Source organism: Tympanuchus pallidicinctus, unplaced genomic scaffold, assembly GCF_026119805.1.
Source record: "Tympanuchus pallidicinctus isolate F22 unplaced genomic scaffold, pur_lepc_1.0 scaffold5, whole genome shotgun sequence".
NCBI classification, from domain to species: Eukaryota; Metazoa; Chordata; class Aves; order Galliformes; family Phasianidae; genus Tympanuchus; species Tympanuchus pallidicinctus.
The window spans coordinates 66,288,800-66,312,072 of NW_026294769.1; the positions used below are offsets into that span (position 1 = coordinate 66,288,800).

General features: G+C 47.5%; 1 protein-coding gene and 1 long non-coding RNA gene across 8 annotated transcripts in view; both read left to right on the forward strand.

Moving 5' to 3' along the window:
• Positions 1-312: 312 nt before the first annotated feature.
• On the forward strand, positions 313-4,206 carry MYC (MYC proto-oncogene, bHLH transcription factor). Its single transcript, XM_052704855.1, has 3 exons — positions 313-596; positions 1,390-2,089; positions 3,069-4,206. Exons 2-3 carry the CDS (start codon positions 1,405-1,407, stop codon positions 3,629-3,631), a joined length of 1,248 nt encoding a protein of 415 aa, XP_052560815.1. The 5' UTR covers positions 313-596; positions 1,390-1,404; the 3' UTR covers positions 3,632-4,206.
• A 16,958-nt stretch (positions 4,207-21,164) lies between these two features.
• Positions 21,165-23,273, forward strand: part of LOC128091567 (uncharacterized) — a 78,364-nt gene continuing 76,255 nt past the window's right edge. For all 7 annotated transcript variants that reach the window (XR_008211458.1, XR_008211452.1, XR_008211454.1 and 4 more), the window contains exon 1: positions 21,165-21,296. This is a non-coding gene — a long non-coding RNA (uncharacterized LOC128091567). The remainder of the gene's footprint in view (positions 21,297-23,273) is intronic.

Here is a 23,273-nt window from a genome sequence, read left to right on the forward strand (position 1 = left end):
TCTCCTTGTAGTAAGAGAAAAAAAAACAACCGCTGCTCCGCATCGCCTCTCCCCGGCTCCTCTCCCTCCCTCTCGCCCGCACAGCTCCGGCTCGCAGTGCCCGGGGGGGCACGGAGCCCCGCGGCCGCCCCCTCGCGGCGCGCCCTCCCCGCGCACGGAGCCCGCGCGGAGCCGGGGGGGGGGGGGGAGGGAGAAGAGGCGGCGACGCGCACGGCGGGAGCGCGCACTCGCGGGGCCCCGCCGTGCCGCTCGTGCTCCCGCCCCCGCTGCATCTCCCGCCCGCCCCTCGCCGGCGCTTTAAAGGAGGAAAGCAACTTAACTTCTATTGTACCGGACGGAGCGCGCCGCGCCGCCTTGGACCGTACAATCTGCCGCACGCCGGGAAGGCGAGCCTTCTCTCCGCTGTATTTTTTTCTCATCGTGGTGGGAGGAAGAGATCTACGTTCTCCCTGCGTTTTGGCTCCTTTTTTTTTCCCCCCGTCTTCTCCGGCGGTTCTTTTTATATTTTTATCTCCAATTTCTTGATTTTGTTGTTCCCCGCACCGCCCGCAATTATTGCCTCGCTCCGTCTCGCAGCCGGCGCGTTGGAGGAGCCGGTGAGTCGCGGGGCTCCGCTTTACCCATCACACGATCCGCCGCGGTCGGGCTGACAGCGCGGGGCCGCGGGACCGCCGGTGCCTCCCGGGGGACGCGGCGCTGCGCCGGGGCACGGCGCGCCCCATCCTTCTCCGTGCGCTCAGCTTGGATATAATTTTATTTTTTTAGGGGGATGGGGGGAGAACAAGAAGCATTTGCTTCTCCAGCGTGCGCACTGCAGGTTTTGCTTATTGCACATATATACGTGTGTGTGTGTGTGTGTGTGTGTGTGTGTGTGTGTATATATATGTATATATGATACATTTGGCAAAGTTTGCCCAGCTCCGTACACGGCCAGGTGGGAGGTTGGGGAGCAGCCCGGCTCTGTGCCGGGAGCTCCCGTCCCTTCCCGCCCGGTTCCCGGTGCCGGAGCTGCGCACCGGGTGAGCGCGGCGGCTGCGGGAGCTGTGCCCGAGTGGAGCCCCTCCGGAGAGCCGCGGGGAGAGTGCTCCGGGCGTCCCCGGGAGCTGAACCCTCGGTGGACGGGGTCGCGGCTCCCGGTCGCCCCGCTGAGCTGGGGAGGGGGTAAAGGGGAGGCGCACGAGGGGTCATGCATTTTATTATTATTATTATCATTATTTTATATGTATATATATATTTTTTAAAAATAAATCAATCCGACGGCGCGGGGTGCCGGGAGGGAGCGCTGCGCACCGGGGGCGATTCCCCCCGCTACAGGGGCCGGGGGGAGCGGAGCCTCGCGGCCCCGAGCGCGGCTCACCCGGCCCCCCCGTGTCCCCCTCCCGCCCACAGGCAGCAGCCGCCGCGATGCCGCTCAGCGCCAGCCTCCCCAGCAAGAACTACGATTACGACTACGACTCGGTGCAGCCCTACTTCTACTTCGAGGAGGAGGAGGAGAACTTCTACCTGGCGGCGCAGCAGCGGGGCAGCGAGCTGCAGCCGCCCGCCCCGTCCGAGGACATCTGGAAGAAGTTTGAGCTCCTGCCCACACCGCCCCTCTCGCCTAGCCGCCGCTCGAGCCTGGCAGCCTCCTGCTTCCCTTCCACCGCCGACCAGCTGGAGATGGTGACGGAGCTGCTCGGGGGGGACATGGTCAACCAGAGCTTCATCTGCGACCCGGACGACGAATCCTTCGCCAAATCCATCATCATCCAGGACTGCATGTGGAGCGGCTTCTCCGCCGCCGCCAAGCTGGAGAAGGTGGTGTCGGAGAAGCTCGCCTCCTACCAAGCCTCCCGACGGGAGGGGGGCCCCGCCGCCGCCTCCCGACCCGGTCCGCCGCCCTCGGGGCCACCGCCTCCTCCCGCCGGCCCCACCGCCTCGGCCGGCCTCTACCTGCACGACCTGGGAGCCGCGGCCGCCGACTGCATCGACCCCTCGGTGGTCTTCCCCTACCCGCTCAGCGAGCGTTCCCCGAGGGCCGCCCCGCCCGGCGCCAACCCCGCGGCTCTGCTGGGGGTCGACACACCGCCCACGACCAGCAGCGACTCGGGTGAGCGGCGCCCACGCGTGTCGGGGACCCGTGCGTTCCTCCTTCCCGCCGCTCGCGGGACCTCGCTTCTCTTCTCCCCCCTTGCGCTCGCCGCTCTGTTAAATGTGTTAAATGCCACGTTAGCGAGGCGCGCTGCGAGTTTATTTCCTGGAAAAGCAGTTTTCCCTTCACTCTTTTGGAGGAAAGAAGGAGTCAACAACAACAACAACAAAATAGGGAGAAACTTTCATAGCGGGGTCACTGCCTGATATCCCCAGCGCGGGAGAGTAGGGAGCGCTTCTCGGTGACACCCGCGGGTCGGGAAGGAGTTAACTGCGCTGCCCGAGAGCCGCGAGGAGAATGCGGGCGGGGAGGTGCCAGTGAAAGTGGCTGCGAGGAGTGAGTGAATGGGGCTGGGAAAGTTTTAGAAATGCTTCCTTAGGTATTTGACAGCGTGTTCCGCTCGCTCATAAATTTGGGTTGAAAGCGAGTTGCTACTCAAACACTGCAGCCTTCGGGTTTTTAGGTTTTGTTGTTTTTTTGCTTTTTTTTTTTAACTTAGTTTTTCCACAAATTAGCAGATCAAGAGAGATTGAGAAAATGTCTCTGAATACACATGTGTGTTAAGTAAGCCTTCTTTTGAGGCGTGGCCAAAGCCTTCTAAATCCTTAATTAAGGGCAGCTTGAGTCTGGGAGCTTTATTACGCTGCGCTGCTGACAGCCGAGGTTAAACTTTGCTGCTATCTCTGCGCTCGCAGTTACGCAAGAGCCGTGCAACTTTTGAAATCAGGGAGCCAGAGTTCCGAGGGCAGCCCTTGAAACGCCGCTTCCTTAAGGGAAGGGCTCTTGGGTAGGGAGTGGGGAGTCTTGCAGAGTCGGATGGTTTTGAAGTAGGTTTGTCAATGGGTTCCTTGCTCCGTGGCTTGGAGTAACCCCTTGTCAGGCTGCCCTGAGAGTTTTTGCACAGATCAGCTCATGATGCTATTTTTTTCCCATGCAGAAGAAGAACAAGAAGAAGATGAGGAAATCGATGTCGTTACATTAGCTGAAGCAAACGAGTCTGAATCCAGCACAGAGTCCTGCACAGAAGCATCAGAGGAGCACTGTAAGCCCCACCACAGTCCGCTGGTCCTCAAGCGGTGTCACGTCAACATCCACCAGCACAACTATGCTGCTCCTCCCTCCACCAAGGTGGAATACCCAGCCGCCAAGAGGCTAAAGTTGGACAGTGGCAGGGTCCTCAAACAGATCAGCAACAACCGAAAATGCTCCAGTCCCCGCACGTCAGACTCAGAGGAGAACGACAAGAGGCGAACGCACAACGTCTTGGAGCGTCAGCGAAGGAATGAGCTGAAGCTGAGTTTCTTTGCCTTACGTGACCAGATACCTGAGGTGGCCAACAACGAGAAGGCGCCCAAGGTTGTCATCCTGAAAAAAGCCACTGAGTACGTTCTGTCCATCCAATCAGACGAGCACAGACTGATCGCAGAGAAAGAGCAGTTGAGGCGGAGGAGAGAACAGTTGAAACACAAACTTGAGCAGCTAAGGAACTCTCGTGCATAGGAACTCTTGGACATCACTTAGAATACCCCAAACTAGACTGAGACTATGATAAAATATTAGTGTTTCTAATATCACTCATGAACTACACCAGTCCATCGAGAATGGAACTATTGCAACTGCATGCTGTGCGACTTAACTTGATACTACACAACCTTGGCTGAATCTCCAAACGGTTTGGCCAGAACCTCAAAACTGCCTCATAATTGATACTTTGGGCGTAAGGGATGATGGGACATTCTTCATGCTTGGGGATGAACTCTTCAACTTTTTTTCTTTTAAAATTTTGTATTTAAGGCATTTTTTCTTAAGAGAATTCCAAAAAGAGTTGTCCCCAGATTGCTGTAAATATTTACACATCTTCTTGCCATGTAAATACCTTTAATAAAGTCTTTATAGAAAAATGTGCAACATTAATACGCAACAGTTGTGGCAACTGGATTTATACTTGTCTTGAACTTGTGTGCCATAACATTTCACAATTTTGTTTTTTATTTAAATACATTTTTTTCTTTTAAAAATGATTTTTATTTTGTTTTTAGATAAATAAATATTTGCCCAAAATATAATTAGTTAAATCCTGTGTAAAGACTTTCCTTTGTTTTTTCCCCTGTTGTCATTAGATGCTTGTTTCCCTGACATCCCTCTCTTTGTCATCAGAGCGTGACTTTAGAAAATTCATATTGGGTTTAGATGAGAAGAAATTGTAGTTTTGAAGCTTAGTGGGGGGTTTGGCTTCTTTTTGTCTTCCTCATGCATCTTGTTACTTCCAGTAGATTAGACCAATGTTCTTGATGCTTTGCCAACTCAGCTATGTGCCCCAATGAAGGTGATAGCGATCATGTCCATCTTGCCCATCCATGGTCTCTGCTTGCCCATCCATGATCTCTGCTCAATGAAAGTAAAGTGGAGCTACTGTGTTTTTCACACAAGCCCAGTGTATAGGATCTGCATTCTTTCCAAATAAGCTTAATTATATTCTAGGGCATGACCTTCATTCTGCACTGGGGACCCAGCTATGTATTTCGAGAACTTCTTTGTAGTGAACTCACCTTAATTGCTTCCTGTTTGATTTTGAACAGAAGTTTAATGAGATAAAAAAATAAACAGAGGTGGTAAGTGTTGACGTTGTTAAAACAGCAGAGCCGTTTCCCCTTTTAAGTGCTGAAATCAGCAGAGCTAACCTTCCTAGGTAAACACCCTAACACTTCAGTAATGTGAATAGTTACAGGGGATTTCAGGGAATACCGAGTTCAAGGTCAGGGAGTGCACAGAACCACACTTTTAACAAAGGAGAAGGAGATTTCTTGCCAGGGGAATGTGCCTGACAAACTCCTAACATTTGTCTGTCTCTATTACATGGCTTTTACTTTCAGGAATTGTCTCATGATCGGCTTCAGATGGGCCACAGAGCACTTAATGACACAGTTCCAAAGATCAGATTTGAACTTTTTCTCCCCTCTTTCACCTGCTTAGCTCAGCCTTGGTCAAAATTTGAGCAAGAAATCAGTGACCCTTGGATTTGGAGGCAGAAACTGCTTTTACAAAAGCTGAACCTTGTATTTGTCAATTTTCATAATTCCCATTAAATACTTATTTGCTTGGTTTCCAACCAGGTGAGCAGCTGCCAGATAACACCAGTGCCAGTGACCAAACTGGAACGGGAGGGGCTTTGGGTATCCTGCTGCTCTCAGGCTCAGAGCAGAGAGAGGAAGGGTGCAGGTGGACACGGGGCAAGGAGAGGAGATAGCAGCTTATGGACAAAGCAGATGCCAAAGGTTTCTGCCCTGAAAAGCCTACAATAAAAGTCCCAACAATTTTGCATGTGGGACATACTAAAAGAAATGAATGTCTAAATCCCATCTGGTAAGGTGCTTTAGGTGCTAGACTGAAGATTTCTAAGGGAAAACATCATTCTGTTAGAAATCTGGGAGAAAGCAACATTTTTTCTTCCATTTGCACTACCTGCGTGCAAATGAGTTCATAGAAACGGCGTAGTTGCGTTTTTCAGTGTGTGATTCAGATATTCAGAACAATGTGAAAGTATTAACGTATTTGAACTGTAAATCAGGACTTCCAGCTCTGCGTCACACAGTTCTGCCTTGTATTAAATGGGTTAGCTTACTTGAATACGGATGTCTGTACGTATTCTAGATACCGGTTAGGAACAGAAGTCAGTCAGAAATCAGTCATTGACCAGGAGCTTCTGAGTGCATCCCCATCCTCTGAAACAGAGTGTAGATCCACCCATGATCTTCAAAAAACTTTGTCACCTTTGGGTCCGGTTTCATGTTAGCAAAACTCTCTTGCTTCTTCCCGTTAAATGCGGTTAGACCACAGTGATTAATAAGCCTCTCCATATCTGTCAGCTTCTTAAATCATTTGGAGGATATATATTTTTTTATTCTATCTGCAGAAGCTCCTCAGTCTTTTGATGCAGAAGTTACTCTGTTAGTTGCTTTCTTAAGTTCACCTTCCATTTGGGCAGCAGTTCCACTTGCTGTTTCCTTGTGGATGATAACCAGATGATGAACATGACCCCAGATTGCCACTCCAACAATGATTATGAATTTATGGTATGAAGCTTTGTATTTAATGATGTTTCTTACTTTGTTGGAGGATTTTGAGGTACCTAATTAATATAGTGGGAAAAAAAAGTGTCTGCTGTTACTGTTTAGGGGAAAGGGCTTCCATTTTCCGGCTCAGAATGAGAGATTGGGATGTTCAGAAGACACAGACATCCCGCAGGAGTTCTCAGGCTGGATTCAGTTAGTAACACGTTGTATATGGGCAGGGAAGTGTTGGGTTTTGCTGCTGTTTTGGAGCAATAAAGGGGAAAAGTTTCTAAAATAAACTTCTCAGTCTTGAAATAAGCATTTATAGCACTTGCCAAACAGCTGTACCAAAACACTGCTTGAAATACAAAGAGCATTTTTTACTTCATCTCTTTGCTCCTTCACTTTCACTGAAGATTTTAAGCCACTTCCGTTCCAGAAAAACATTAGGCAAAATATGGCTTTGAAGGAAACCATCACGGTGGAAATAAAGTTATCATCTATACTCACTGTTCACATTTAACTACATTAATTTTTAGGGTTCCAGCTTCACTTTTTCCTGAGTATAACTTCTCTTTCCAGTCAACTAGTAATCTAAATGGCACCAGCATGCCGATGTACGTGTTAGCATAGCACTGGGATGGCACTTGTGCTGGCTTCGTTCAGCGCCATCGATGCGACGTCTGTGAGAAATCCAGGTTTCTTCAAAGGAAACAGATCCTTGCCAATGGAGGATGTTTTTGGAAGTTTGATCCCCGCCTCTAAAGAAATCCCTTTCCTCATTGCTGCCATGAGCACTACTGCTCCTGCAGCACTGCAACCACTGCGGGCAGTGGGAAGATGACAAGCATTTCATCAGAGCTGTATTAAAAGGAGAATTTCAGGCAAGCTGAATAGAATTACTGTACGCTGGAAAAATGCCAGGCCACTTCAGTTAACATCTGAATTTATTCAGAACGGAAGGTAGAGGTGGTTGTTTTGCCTACAGAGATGAACAATCTCTCAATACGCTGGATTTTTTACCTCATTTTTGAATTGATCTACATTAGAGTTATCTGCCAACAGATTATCAGAACAAACCTGCATCCTAATACAGCCAGACTGCTTGGGAAGAGACCAAGGATTTACTAACCAGCTCACGGTTTTGCTATTTCCTCGTTTTTAAAGGATGTCTGCAGAAGCTTCTGAAAAAGCTCTCTGCTGACTGAGGACGAACCCTGGCTTCTCCTTGAGGTTTCCACACAAACTAGGCTCAAAACCCGCCTAGTAAAAAAAAAGATCGAGAAATGAGATAAATGAGCCACAAAAGCTGGATTTCATTTCCAGCATGAGTGTTTGACATTCACCAGCATTTACGTACTTTGGTATCGTTTAGTCATCTTGAGCATGGTTATACAGACGCTGGGGACACGCAACTGGGAGAACGTTGTCCAAGATTCAGAATGACAACAAGGAAGGAAGTCAAAAATCTTTTATTTATTTATTTATTTTTGTTTGTTTGTTTGTTTGTTTTTTTCTTTTCCTTTTTCCCCCTCAATTTTCAAAATATTCCTATTCACCTTCTACAGAACGCATCCTGCTCACAGCACTGGACTCAGTGGTGTGAATAATGGAACCCATGAAGAGCTGGAGCTCCATTTTCCCAGGAAATGAGGTAAGTTATTCTTCTGTCAGAGTAAAGATACAAATCTTGGCAGTGAGCATGTGAAAAAGTTGCATCTGCCACTTGTTCAAATTATTTGATATCTGTAGTTACTGAGCAAACCTCACTTTAAATCCCCACCTATGAATGGGAGCCCAGCCTCTGATGCCCATCTGCGTGGTCATGCCTGAAGCTATAGGGCCACAAGGGAAAGTCCATGGCAAGAGCTCAGTGACATGACTCCAGCTGACCTGGAAGCATTCAAGACCAGGTTGGATGGGGCCCTGGGCAGCCTGATCTGGTGATTGGCAACCCTGCCCATGGCAGGGAGTTGGAACTGGATGGGCTTTAAGGTCTCCTAAAACTTAAACCTTTCAATGATTCTATGACTTGGATGGAGGAACGTCTTACTCCTCAAGCACTGTCTCCGGTTTGCAGCCTGCTGTACAAATTGCAGTTATTCCCTGCTCTGCAGAAGCCTGGGAGAAAGCATCAGGGTGAGTTAGTTCCTGGCATTACATCTGGCTGATTGTATTCAGTTTCTAAACTCACTTTCCATGTATCTCTTCACAGCTTTTGCCATAGCTATTGTTTGTTGAACACATTTCCATTCAAGGCTAAACCTCCCTTGCAACCATGCATTATTCCCAGGTCCCAATTATGTGGAATTATGTTTTCCCTACAGGATCAAGAAGAAATAAAGGATTAGTTGCTATGAATGAAGAGGTTTTAAAATATAAGCTGCAAAAATTGAACAATCTGACTGATTTACAAAGAGTTCCAAGCAGAGAAATTAATGGAGAGCAATTCCCTGCTTGGAACTAATTAGCCCCATCAGCTCCTTTCATGTTAATTTATCCATGATGAAAGAGAACAGAAATAGAATGAAAAAAAAAAACCACAGGAATTGTGCTTTATATACAACTGCTGCAAGCGGGCAAACAAAAACATTCTGCAGGCTAAAGCCCAGTCCTGGGCACAACTCACAGCTCTTGGGCTGCCTGCAGGTTGCAGCTGCAGAGCATCATTCTTGTTTTGCAGCAAGTGGTTTTCTTCTGCACAAGAGCTGCTTGCAGGATTGCATCTGCTGGAGCGAAAGGTTCTTTTTTCTGCTTTTTCTCCAATTCCCGTGCTACTCAACAATGGCAGAATCAAAGTATTTTGGTGCAGGTTGTGTCTCTGATCGAGTGAGTGTCTGATACAGCCTTTTTGGCTGGACACCAAGGTTATGATGAACTTGGGGAAGAGGGATCCTCTCTGTAGCCTGCAGATTGGGTATAAGGAAAACTGTTTTATGCAATCAGGGTGTTGAGGCACTGAAACAGATTGCCCAGAGAGGTGGCAGATGTTGCACCCTTGGAGACACTCAAGGTCAGGTTGGATGGGGCTCTGAGCAACCTGATCTAGCTGTAGGTGTTCCTCTTCGTTGCAGGAGAGTTGGGCTAGATGACCTGTAAGGTTCACTTCTGACTCAAATGATGCTATGATTCTCTAACTCTGTCCCCTGCCAAAATGCAGTCCCTGCAGCACCCAGTGGGCTCCCAACTGGTCTCACACTGCTGGGCTGTCACCTGAGATTTTTTGGTGCAATAAGGGCAATGCTGTGCCTAGAGCTCCTCGGGATTTCATTGGACTGCCCTAGAACCAATGCTTAAACAATTTGTTTTCATTCATGTTATATATGTTACAATAAATAATAACTGTGCTCAGTGATAAGTACCACAATGCAAGGCTATCCAGAAAGAGTGCTTTCAGAAAGCTGCCGTTAGTGTGTCTGAAAACAAGCAAAAATGGACTAAAAATACATTAAAGAGGTTGGATCAGACAGTGAATATGTTTCTATCCTCATTGTCCACCAGGTATTTGCCAACATTTCAAGTGTTTTTTAGGCTGCACGTTAAATTGGGAATATAGAAGAGTAACCAGAATCTAGATTAAAAGGATGTAACAAGATACACTACAAGCATTGTGCTACAGCTCGAGTTCCATGCTCATACAAATTTCAGAAGGAAATCAGATTTGATTCATTTGTTTCTGAGGAATCTGAGGAAAGGTGCTTCTCCCTTTCTCAAGAAGAGGAAGCAGAACTGCTCGATAACAGCTACAATTTACAGAATCACAGAATCACAGAATTGTAGGGGTTGGAAGGGACCTCCAGAGATCATCGAGTCCAACCCCCCTGCCAAAGCAGGTTCCCTACACCAGGTCGCACAGGTAGGCATCCAGGCAGGTCTTGAACATCTCCAGAGAAGGAGACTCCACCACCTCCCTGGGCAGCCTGTTCCAGTGCTCCGTCACCTCACTGTAAAGAAGTTCTTGCGCACATTTGTGCAGAACTTCCTATGCTGCAGTTTCCAGCCGTTTCCCCTTGTCCTGTCTCCACTCACCAATGAAAACAGTCTGGCCTCGCCATTCTGCCCCCCAAAGCTTAGCTTTTAAATAGTAGAGTTTTTTGCACTGTATAAACATAGAATCATAGAATTGTCTGAGTTGGAAGGGACCACTGAAGGTCATTTGATTCAACTCCCCTTCACTGAACAGGGACATTTACAGCTAGAGCAAGTGCTCAGAATTCTGTCCAGCTTGACCTTGAGTGTCTCCAGGGATGCGGCATCCGCCAAACATGGTGAACAAGAGTGGAAAAGTGCTATTTTTTTTATTTTGATTTTTTTGATTTTTTTTTTTTTTTTTTTTTTGCTTATTTCAACCAAATATTTTTCACAGACAGAGATTTAAAAAAAATCCATCAGACTTTAACAGCTTACTGTGGCTATAGACACTGTGATTTGCAATGGATTCAGAGAAGAAAAGCCATATTATTTTGATAAATTGTACTGCTTTATAATATTAATTTGATCTGCAAAATTCCTCTCATCTGGGATAAAGCAGATTTTTCTTGGGCGCAAGTAAAATCTTATTATGCATTCTCATTATCGTTCATCACTGTGGTAAAGATAATATTGTATTGTGCATAGATTCCCACACATTGAGAGAATGTAAAAGGCTACATGAATATCTTATGAAACAATTGCAAGCTAAAATTGACATCAAAGTGATTCAGCTATGTAACGTGTTATTCCCTCTCTGTAAAATTGGATTCTGACTGAAAAGCACTTTCCTCCTTCTAAATTTGTGGAAGATAGAAAAATGAATCCCCTGACCTTATGGAACAAGCCAGCATTTTTCCACATTTAACAAGGGCAAAAATATTCATTGGTATATGTACTTCTATTCAGAATTTAAGAGTTGCTTTTGGGTTCCTAATTAAAAATGAACCCACCTCTTCCCCATTCATTTTAGTTTGCTTCCCTAGAAATGACAATGGAGCAAGGCACCCATAGCAGCAACCACAAAGTGCGAAAGCATCAATCGGGCTCCTGGGGCCAAAATGATTGCCACATGGTTATGATCTGCTTAACAGATCATCTAAACAGCCTAGTTACTGCCACTGAGCTCTGTGCACCTGCATCACACTGCCTTGCTGTGTGGGTTCCTGCCTTTCTTCTAATTTTTCAAGTTTTTTTTTATTGATACCCATGGCCAAATTCCCATTAATGTCAATGAACTGCTGCACAGGAACGCTACGTCCTGGAAGATTCGGTTATGTTTCCTGGAGGTTTCTCTACAAGTTGAGAGTTGTTCTCAACATTGAAGTTCTGGAGCATGTAATAGTGATAGGACAAGAGGTGATGGCCGTGAGTTACACCAGGCAAGGTTCAGGATGGACGTTATGAAAAATTCATTCTCAGAAACAGTGGTGAGATATTGGAACAGCCTGCCCTGGAAGGTGGTAGAGTCACTGTTTCTGGAGGTGTTCAAGAAAAGAGAGCATGTGGCAGTAGGTGACATGGTCTAGAATGGACACAGACATGAGTTGATGGTTGGACTGGATGATTTTGGATGACTTTTTGGATGTGACTCTGGGCAGCCTGGTCTAGTGGTTGGTGACCCATCACATAGCTGGGGAGTTGAAACTAGGTGATCCCTTGTGGTCCCTTTCAACCCAGGCCATTCTGTGATTCTGTGATTCTATGATTTTAGTAATCTTTCCAACCTTCATGATTCCATGGCTCTATGTAATGTGCATATCACTGTTTCTAGGGGAACTTGCTCTGAAGAACAGCAGATCCCACCAAGTGCCATTTGCTGGAACCCTGCTTCCACATGATGCAAAGTATCAACTAGTGCAAACTGACTTTGCTGGTTTAAATATGTTTAAAAAGCTTTGAATACAAAACTCTGTCCAGATGTTATGGTAAATCAGGTATAGGCTGTCCTGCCACAGTATATCAGAAACACCTCAGGGTTTGCAGGTCAATGGTGTTGTTGACCCAAACTGTATTTATCCCATCTCTAGCCATGCATGGCTTTGATTTTGTAACTGTAAGTCCATCACAACTAATTTATTCCCTAGTTTAATAGAATCTGTAAACTAGCCCACAGTTTCTAACTTCCTTTGTCCTGGTATCCATTAAGAGCAAAATCTCAACCTCTTCACAGTCACCTGCAGAACACCTATTGACTCCAGCAGGGCCAGGATTACAGCCTTCATTTTGCAATCTTTCTTTAATCTTCTCTTAATTAATTTAATTCTGTTATCATTATCTAGATAGCCCCCATTCATTTAGCATCACAACATCCTTCTCTTCATTCGTACTGGAAGGCTTTGGTAACTTTGCAAATGTTCCAGCTCTATCTCTCATTCATGCCTTTTGATCTTTGCTAACGACCTCCCTTTAATGTCTGCTTTGCTCAGCCTTTTATCAGAGCAGGCACTCCACCCAGCCTGGCAGAGGGGACACTGCTCTGATGGGTGCAGGCATCAGTAGCTAAATTTCTGCCTCTTCTCAGGGATCCTGCTGGCCTCTTCTGGGGCATACACACACTTCTCCAGCCAGTTTTAAAACCAGTTCAGCCAAATCAAATTTAAAACTGAGGGCAGACAGGATTTCACGAAGTTCTTCATGGCAGACTGTTCTGGTTTCAGTGAATTTCACTGGCCTTGTCTCTGATGGGGGTGTTCTTTCTTCAGTGCCTTTGGCTGACAATTCTTGTGTGATGGGCAGTCTGTGATCCGTGGTGAGGCTTATCCACAGTGTAGATTAAAAGGCAGTGATCACAGTGTGCTACTTCTCCGTGTACTTGGCTTTACGAACAGAGTTATATGATACCTCCCCATTTTTTTGTCTAGCCACTCAGAAATACCATACTGCTGCCATGCACTGCTGACCACCCATGTATGGACAAGCTGTGCTTTCTTCTCATCCCCGCTGGGAATGTGGCTCAGGACCATGTCCAGGTGGTTTTTGAAGCTCTCCAAAGGTGCTGACTCCACAACCTCTGTGGGCAACCTGTGTCAGTGCTCAGTCTCCTGGTTGTGACCAGGGATGGGGTCACACGTGATTGTTGTACGTGGTTTAACACAGAGCATGTCAGCTGTCAGAGGTGCTGAGTGTCTGACAGGTTGACAGCTGGACTAGATGATCTTTTCCAACCTAAATGATTCTATGATTCTGTAGGTCTCATTTCCTCTGGCTGCATTTAGGGATGATATCTGTCGTAAAGATGAGACCAAAAAACTACTGTGGTTTTATTCGCCTGAAGCATTAACGATTTCTGGATGAAAAGATAGCAGGGACAGGGTAAATCTGGAGTACAAATACAAGTGCCCTGCTTGCCCTCTGCCACACTTTCTGGGTAACTTTACACTCTGATGCACTCTAGCTCAGCGGAGTCACATTTTCAGAAGCTCTCCAGTGTCAGTGGATGCAAAGCTCAGCTGAAATTGAGCACAAATGGAAAATCCTGTCCCCTAGTCGCTCCTAACACTCCAGGAACTGGAGTTAACTCTTTAAGACTTCCTGCTCTGCTCTGACTTTCTCATCTCCATTCACTGTACCTACTGTGATCACTTGTTACTATGAAATCCTATGGTGGACATGATTCCACCATCTGAATTAAAAAACATTAAACATCTCTGAATGCTGGACTGGACACAGGTAAGAAGGCAAGTTGTAGTTATGAAGAACTAATTTTATGGAACGAGAGTCCATTATTATTTATGTAATGCTTTTTACACAAAGTGCTGCTTTTTTTACCCATTGTCACTGAGATGAAGCTATCCAGCATGGCAACAAAATTAGTTTCTCTGCCTAGCAGTGGAAAGGTCTCCTCCCAGCATGTACCGCAGTGTGCTTTGCTGGGTGGCTAAAGATGGTGTGTTGATTTTAACTGAGATTGATAGTCAACACGACTCGGCTGCCTGCCTCACTTCTCTGCTGGATGCTCAGCAGAGAGCCCAGCAAACCTTAAACAATGGGATTGTGTGTTGATTTTTGGATTAAAAGCTCACCGTGGAAAAGCACGCTGAGCAAATGTGCTGAGAGCTCCTGCTGAAAGGGCTAATTCATAGTCTAGTCAAGTAGCTTCATAACCATGTCTATCATGAAAATTTGTTATCAGCATACTGTTTGAATCACAGATCAATGCACTCTGATTTCGGCAAATCTAATTAGATTCGATGGGGAAGAACGTTTGCATTTTTCAGACTGTAGTTCCCAGCTCTTTACGTGTAATTTCATTTTGATTTGTTTAACAGTGATTAAGGGCTGTGAATCCTGATACAGAGAGATGCCAGCTCCCACTCACTCAGTCAGCCCTGTCTGTCAACCAGCACTGAGGGTGGCAGACCGGGAGTCAGTCCCTCACTACACAAGACAGAAGTCCATGTAAACTCCCTGCATGGCCACAGGCAAAGCATTTTACATACCCACCCTCAGTTTACATATCTATGAACTTGGGTACAGCATGTATACGCATCTTAGGGGCATTGTAAAACTTCACTGATGATTACTGCTTCTGAATTGTTTTCATTTCCTCTGCATCTCTAGCGCAACACAAAATTAATGATCACTGCTTGCAGTATGGAAGAAGCACAGCCTGGTGCTTATCTACCTGTGAGAGTACCTATTCAGTTTTTGCCTGTCATATTTTCTAGGTGGGCCTCTTTTCCCAGATAATGAGTGGTAAGATGAGAGGTAACGCACCAGGGGAGGTTGGGGTTGGATATTAGGAGACATTTCTTCTCAGAAGAGTGATGAAATGGTGGAATCACTGCCCCTGGAGATGTTCAGAAAAGCTGTAGATGTGGACATAGTGGTGATGGGTTGATGGCTGGACTAGATGATCCTAGTGGTCACTTCCAACGCTGGTGATTCTGTGATACTGTATGCAACTGATTAAATCTCTTCTTGGTTCAAGTGAATGCTGACTGCATGTGTATCCATAACTTGGTGCTCAAATGGGATGCTCCGTGGAACTAAATGATCAGCTTGTGAGAGGGGTCCTTTCACAGTACTTCTCCCTCTCCCCGTAGGTCTTTTTTTATTGCTTATAGATTTTGCTCAGAGATTGTTCCCCAGTTTACCTGTATTTATGTTCTATCCCAGGGGAATCCTATGCCTTATAGTGCAGGAGCATCATCACAAAGGCTGTGAAGTAAGCTTCCAAAGTCTCAGGACAGCATTCTGCCCACACCTTCACCTCTTAGGAGGAGGTGGGAAGAGAGTATCTCACAGAGGACAAAGCTGGGTTATCTGGCTGCATTCTGAGTGCAGGCCAAGATGAAAAGTGAGCTCTTTCACTTCTCAGGGAGATGCTGGGTTGTTGTATAGAAGTGGGCAGTGGTGCCACTGTCACCAGCTGTGCTAAAAAGAGGAAATGTCTCCACATTTTTTAGCACAGTCAGCAGATTGAAGAGGTGATCCTACCCCTCTGCTCTGCGCTGGTGAGGCCTCACCTGGAGTACTGCATCCAGATGTGGAGTCCTCAGTACAGGGGAGATGTAGACCTGGGTCTGGCTGGATGGGGCTCTGAGCAACCTGATTGAGCTGTAGGTGTCCCTGTTCATTGCAGGTGAGTTGAACTATATGACATTCAGGGGTCCCATCCAACTCTAACGAGTCTATGATTCCATAAAACTGGGGTCCTGGTCCACACACCAGCCTGCCCAAGCCCCTGAAGGACCAGGCTGAGACATAACTCCTGCTCCTGGGCAACTGTGAGGGGAGTTTGGGACACATCCATATACAGGCATTTAGAGAAGGCTGAACTCAAAAGGTGAGTGTATGGGTACTAACTCGGCTGGAGTGGAGTGAGCTGGCTGTCACTAGCAAGCATAGCTGGGGCACTTTGTTTCCACTCCCACCCCTCTGTTGGAGGAACACTGAGCAACCAGCAGCAAGGCTTGTCTTCGCTGTGTCAGGAAGCTGCCATGATGGTTCAGGGGCTGCTGGTTCATTCTCACTTGGAAATGGCTCACGTGGATTTTGTGTATTTTCTTACAAATGAAGAGGTTCATATAAAGGCTAAAAAAGAAATGTAAGCAGCAAGGGAATCATTCTGGGGATACTGCAGAGGCTTGTGCCAGCTCGGCTAGTCCGACCTGTTTATAGTGTCTGACACAATCACAGGTGCCAAGGAATAACCGACAAGTCCAACTGTTTTCTCTCTGTAATTTTGCAATAGGATCTGTGTGGGGAGGGCAGGGCCCCTGCTGTTTCCTGGGCTGAGTGCCTCACACATGGGAAGGGGCTGTTTTCTGCATCCTGAGCCTTCATCCCCACAGCTGAGCATCTCCTGTGCTTCTCAGGCAGAGCATCTCCTGCTGGATGTACCGTTGGCACATCACATCAGTGTGGGTCGTCTGCCTAATGCCACAGCATCAGTGCTGGTGGCTCATGCTGTCTCATGTGACCATACCTACAACTTGCACCTCTTATCTGGTGATGCCTTCCTGTCCTGTGCTTTCTGTCCCTGCTGACAGCATCAATTCTTGCTTCCTCTCCCAGGCTTGCAACTTCTGGTTTGGTCTTTTTGCCCTTCACACAAAACAAACAGGCTCAGCTTTTTCTCCCCAAGGACTTGCTCGGTGTCTTTCTCAGAGTCTTCCTTGGGAACTCTGGCTGGGACCCAAACAGAGCTGCCTCTCCCTTCTGAGTTTTCTCTTCTTTCTCTCACATTTGTTTTTCCACTGTTGATGTTATACCTGCAGCTCGCAGTTTGTTAAATCTCCCAAACTTAAGCATGCTCATATCTGCATCTACTTTCTATCTCACTGTTCCAACACAAATTTAGCAGTGCAGATATTTGGTTTCACTTTTTTTCCACAGTTCTATGTTTAAATCACATCTAAGCTATTCATCTTAAAAGCTCTACGCAATCTTAAATTGTGTTTTAGCACCTCTCTGCCCCACTATCATTCTCACTGTAAACTCAGAAAAACTACTTTAAAACATCAAATGTCTTTTTCCTTTTTATTTTTATTTTTTCTAATTCCACAGAATTCTTGGAGAATATACTCTCATCTGAGTCACATGCTCCTGTAGTTGTGCCATCAACTGCAAGCAAGCAAGCCTGTTATTTCTGTGCTTCCTATCAACCCCTCCTTCTTTGCTCTGGAGTCAGAGCCTTAAGGAATCTGCTCCTTGGAACATGGTCCTACTTCTTTGCCAAATGTCTTCCCTGCAGTCCTTTAGAGAAGGATTCATGATGCATTTTTGGACTCCAAGCAACCTTGTGCCTGGCTTCACTAGAGTAGGTGCACTGCCCAATCTGCCACCCCTCTGCTTCCTTTATGTGTTATATCACTCAATGCCCAATATAGCTGTCAAGAGAGGTGCGAACAACGTATGGCTACAGAGAATTCAGGAAAAGAAATGGATAAGCAGAAATCCAGCAACATATTTATATTTATATTTATATTTATATTTATATTTATATTTATATTTATATTTATATTTATATCCAGCAATATATTAACTGTGTACACTTTGTAAAATGGGACTGACAGTAATAAAGCTGCCACTTGCTTTGGCAAACTTGCTGCCACAGCTCTTGGCAGGAATATTTCATGAGCAGCCACCATATTATTCTGAGACCTTCCTCTACTCTCTTCTTTGTCACACATTTGACACTGACAGCACATGGAAGGTGGTGAGAGCCCTTCAATCAGCTCCAGAGAGTTTTCAGTCTTTATTTTTGCTCTATTATTATCACCTGCTCCTAATTCTTGGAGCAGCCATTCCAGTGCCTGACCATTAAATCACTGTACTTAAAAGACATGGGTATACATGAAATACGGAATCACAGAATAATAGAATCATTAAGGTTGGAGAAGATCTTTAAGATCATCGAGTCGAACCATCAGTCCATCACCACCATGCCCAGTAACGACAAGCCCCATTGCCTTGAACCATCAAGAGAACAAGTTCATCACAGAATGAACGTGATATTGGTCAGTACAACAGGGGAGTGTGAGTAAGGTTGAGAAGAGCTGGTTCTGCTGTACCATAACACTGGCTGCCAAACAAATGGGTGTATACGGACTCTGAATACATTTGGGATGGAAATTTGGTGGTTTCCAACCTTCAGAGAAGTTCCAAGATAACACTCTAAAGGTGAGATGAGGACAAGACACTGATGCTCACCTTGATGACAATAGGCAGGCTGGTGTAAAATGATAGCTTTAGGAGGAGGGGAGCAGATGTAGTGACCCAACCCTTTCTTCTGAACATTGGAGACCACTTGCATTTTTGGTTGGCTGTGGAATTAACCTGAAATACAACTTACTCCTGGACAAGGGGAAACATAAAATATTGCTGTGGTTATGATGCATCCCAGCTGTTTTCTCTGTGTCTCTCCACAACCCACTTCTGAGGTTGGGGCTGAGGTGTTCACTGCAGCCCCATTGCCTTTACCTCCCTGTACTCAGGCCACCACAGGCAGCGTCCCTTGCTGGCACCCCTTCTCACTTGGCCAGCTCTGCCTGATACGGATTAAGGAGCTCTCATGTGATCCCCGCAGCCGGTAGAGCTGGTATGGCTGCAGAGAGAGGCAGTAAGAAGCTGCTGGAGGGCAGGTGCCTGCAGCTGGCACAGCCTCTTTGCAAGTGACCCCTGATCTTTGCTTCTGATCTTCCTTTGGCCTTGCGGAAGCGTGCTGCGTCATTTGGCCTTGGCCGTGCTGCACTTCTCTCACAGGAGTGAACTCCAAGCAGAGCAATCACCCTGCGTGGGTGTGCGAGGCTGCTGTAAAGGCGATTACAGCCAAGCACTTTATTGGCATGCCCTGAGCTTATCAAGGCTGTAACATTAGGTAGTTTTCAGAGGACAGCTACTACTTCGATGCTACGCTGAGAAGCTGAATGATCTGGACACAAAGCAGGTCACTCATGTCACAGCTTGTTTGTGAGCTGCCAACAAGCACCTTCCCCAGGAAGGGCTGTGGCCCTGTGGCTGTGGCCCTGTGCACTTTTATGGAACCTGGAGGCTCCCAAGGCTGCCTTGCTGGAGTGGCAGCAGCTTGTCCTTCTGCCCTGGGTTGCAGCTCCGGAGGCAAATGTGCACATGACTATGGGTAACCAGGCACAGAACTGCTTCCAGTCTCCTCTTAATGGTATTTTCCTGGACACAAATAGCAAGTGGAGATGCCTATCTCTCATCTGTGTTCCCAACCGTGCTGCTGGTGCACACAAGCAAGGATGTGGCACTGGGAAGTACTGTTTTAATGCAAGCTGATGTTTAACAGCACACTGTGTGTGTGTTACCTCAGCTCTGCTGAGGTAGGCAGTCCTAGGGAAAAAAGAATTAAATCTCACTTTTCAGAGCCGTTAGCTATTTCTGTGGCTGTGAGGTGGCCACCAGAGCCCCATTACGGGTGGCACGCACAGAGTGGCACGGTGACAGCTCTGTGCTACCAATCCTGCCTGCCCCCACATCTGGAACACTCAGAACACATGCATGAGGCTCCTGTAGCTGGCTTTGTAGCCCTTTGATCACAGCACTGATTTGGTGCTCTTTCCCACGTTCACTGATCTCCAAAGTCATTTATTTCAAACTTGGGCTCTGGCCAGCTGTGGGAGCACAGCCCAAAGCTGCCCAATTGCCACCTCTGCCAGCCTGCTTGTGCACAGTGAGACACTGAATCACAGAATCATACAGAAAGGCTTGGGTTGGAAGGGACCTCTAAGTACATCCATTTCCAACCCCCTACTGTGTGCTGGTTGTCACTCATCAGATCAGCCTGCCCAGGGCTTATCCAACCTGGCCTTGAGCACCTCCAGGGCTAGGGCACCCACAGCTGCTCTGGGCAGCCTCTGCTGATGCCTCACTGCCCTCTGAGTAAGTAATTTCTTCCTTATATCTAGCCTACATCTCCCCTCTTTTAGTTTAAAACAGTTAACCCATGTTGCTGAAGGCAAGTCTGACCCACCTGGCTCTCCTGGCTCACACCATGGGCATGCAAGGCCTCTTTTTCCCATCCAGCACTCTGTGCCTGGCTTAAACTGCAAGCCCACAGGGGCTTACAATTTGGATGAAGCCCCATTTATACCATCAGTTTGTGTCTTTTCACAACCATTTTTGGAGCTGGGATCGTTTTTACCAGCTGCACATACTGACACATTTTAGAGATTACTTTGAAAGATTTAGACTGGATATAAGGAAAAAGTAATTTATCATAAGGATGAGGCACTGGAACAGGTTGCCCAGAGAGGTGGTGGATGCTCTGCTATGGAGACATCAAAGGTCAGGCTGGACAGGACTCTGTGCACCTGCTCTAGCTGTAAGTGTCTCTGTTCAGTGCAGGGGAGTTGGACCAGATGGCCTTTAAGGGTCCCTTCCAACTGAAAGATTCTATGGTTCTGCAATTCTCTGCAACCTCGCAGAGGTGAGTGTGTGGCACGTGTGGCTGGGCAGGGGTCATCGGGCAACTCAGGCTGTGCTTGCAGCTGGGATGCATGGGAAGGTGTCAGGGCCATTTGCTGGAGAGAGCAAAAATAGTGCAAAAAATAAAAATAAAAATCATAGAACACTGAAGCTTTCAGTTCCAGCCTGGAATTGAGGATACCTTTTATTTTTACATAGTTGTTAAATAAATGGAAAGGGAAAATCATGCTTATTTTGTCCTTATTTCTCCGTGATTTTTTTTTTTTTCTCTTTGTACGTACGATTTTCTTTTCGCATTTTTCTCTTTTCCTGCCCCCGCCCCCTCTCAGCCCTCACAGGACCGCTAAGCCACCTCCCTCTCTTCGCTGCGGGCTACTCTTCCCGGGGTACCCATGCCATCCAACCTTTGACCACCGGCCGAACGGGGCACTGCCAGAATACCCCATTTCCACGCCGTCCAACGCTATTTGCTCCCAGTCCCCGCTGTCCCCGCTCCCCGTCCCGCTGCGCTCAGACCGGGCTCCGCGCTCTGCCCCGGGCTGCGGCCGGCGGCGGCGGCGGCGACGGCGGCGGCGGCGGCGGGGGGCGGTGACGTCACAGAGCCGCTCGCCAGCACAACGTTCCATTGAGGCGAGCGCGTGCTCCGGCGAGCACATGGGCAGAGCGGCCCGCACCGCACTGCTCCGCGCCGCTCCGCTCGGCCCCGCCGCCGCCGGACCCCAGCCCGGAGAATGGGGGGGGACGCGGTGAGTAGCGGGGCTGCAGAGAGCGGGGGGGGAGGGGGGGCGGCTTTTGGTCTGATTTTATTTTTTAATAATGATCTGCATTGTTATTATCGCTTTAATTTTTTTTATTACTTCTTATAATTTTTATTCTTACTGCTTATCTGTTTTCCTTTTTGCTATTTTTATGGATTTTTTTTTTCCTTACAACCTATTCCCCCCCCCCCCCCCCAACCCTCCCATTTTTGCTGTACGTTTCCCTTCGCTAGGCCTTGCAGGAGTTTGCAGCTTGGCTGCGGGGCTCGTGCAGATGGAGGGGGGCGGGAGGGAGGTGTTGCATTTTATATATTTTTGATATTAATTCTTTTTAAAGCGCTGCGGCTAAAAATAGCCGTTGCCAAAGCTGAATCCGGGCGGATGGGGAGGAAAAGGGCTCGGAGTGCCCCCCCCGGCGATGCATCGCCGCGATAAGGCCGAGGGGTGCGGAGACAGCCCTAGAGGGGAGGCGAGGAGGGAAGGGATGCCCGAGCCCCGTAGTGGGGCAGGGGGGTGATGGGAGCCTGGCCCTTACTGCTCCGGGGCACAGCGTGTACCTTGGATGTCAGCTGGGGCGCTGGGAGGAAAATGCGAGGGTTCCAAGGCTGTCTTTTCCTTAAAAATCCGCCTTCTGGTTTTATTTCTCATTTATCTGTCTGTTTATTTTTGTACTTTAAAATGCAACTTAATTTCCAGAGGCCACCTTTGGTGTTTGCCTATCAAGAGTATTACAGTGTTTCCACGCTTTAGGACTTGAGTCCTAAACTGAGAAGCCCTCTGGCAGTCGCATCTCAGGGCACACGGAGGGGCGATGCCCGTAGCGATGCCCGCGGCCCCGCCTGAGGGATGCTGGAAGCCCATTGCCCATCGCACTGACAAGTTGAGGCTTGTTTTGCTTGTCCAAGGCTGTGGGCAGGCGGAGGGAGTCGAATACCCCAAGCCACTTCCTTCTTCTTAATACGTGTCTGCAAAGACAACCAGACACTTTTTGGAGAGCATTGTTTGGGTGATGCGCTTTCTGGGGGGACATAGTGACACACAGCATGGGTCAGGGCAGAGAGCACTACTGTGCACATGCCATGGCTGCGCAAAATGAGAATATTTCTTTGTCGAGCAGGAATACAGTCTCTACTGCCAGCTTGTGCCAACTGATTTGGATTAGTGTAGAAGCATGCCTATCTGTTGCTGTAAAATATATTTAAAAAAACCTCACTCTGAAGTGGTGACATCACCGTAAGAAGTAATGCTACAATGCAATATTTGATTACGTCTCAGAGACACCATTTTTCTTTTCTCTGTAATTTTTAATAATTGTGTAGTAGGGATGTGTGCTTTCTGAGCACGTGGAGCAGCCAGGTGCTGTGCTGGGTGCCATGTGTGATGGATGGCTCACATCCATGGAGCTTAGTGTGTGCTACGTACATTGTTTAGCTTAGTGTTAGAAAACCTCTAACTTTTGCTTTTTCCTCTTTTCTCGCAGTGAGTGTGGCTTCTCCTGGGTTAGGATGCCATAATTCAGGTAGATGTGGCTGTGCCTTTGTGTTCAGGCAGTGAGGTGTGCAGGTGCAGCGCTTCAGCCCTTGGGAGTGCCTCTGTACCTGTTCAGTGTGGGACATACTGTGCACCTCCAGCATCCCTGCACACTGTGAGCACTGCAGGCCGAGGTGCTGCTGCATCCCCTGCTTGGGCTGCGTGCTGATGTCCTCGTGCTGTCAGAGCAGCTTGGCAAGAGTGAAAATAAGGAAGGGCTGATGGCTGCTTCTGCTGAAAGCTCTGCATGTTGCAAAAATGAATTATGTATAGGAATTAGTTCTTAAAATGGAAGATGGGCTCCCTGTGTGAAGTTCCGTGCACGGAATACAACTTCCGCAGGAGCTGGTTGCTCTCTGAGGCTGGGAGCTGTGTGCCGACGGCAAAGCTCGTGCCGCAGCTCTGCAGCTGTGCTGTTCTCTCTCTGCCGAACTG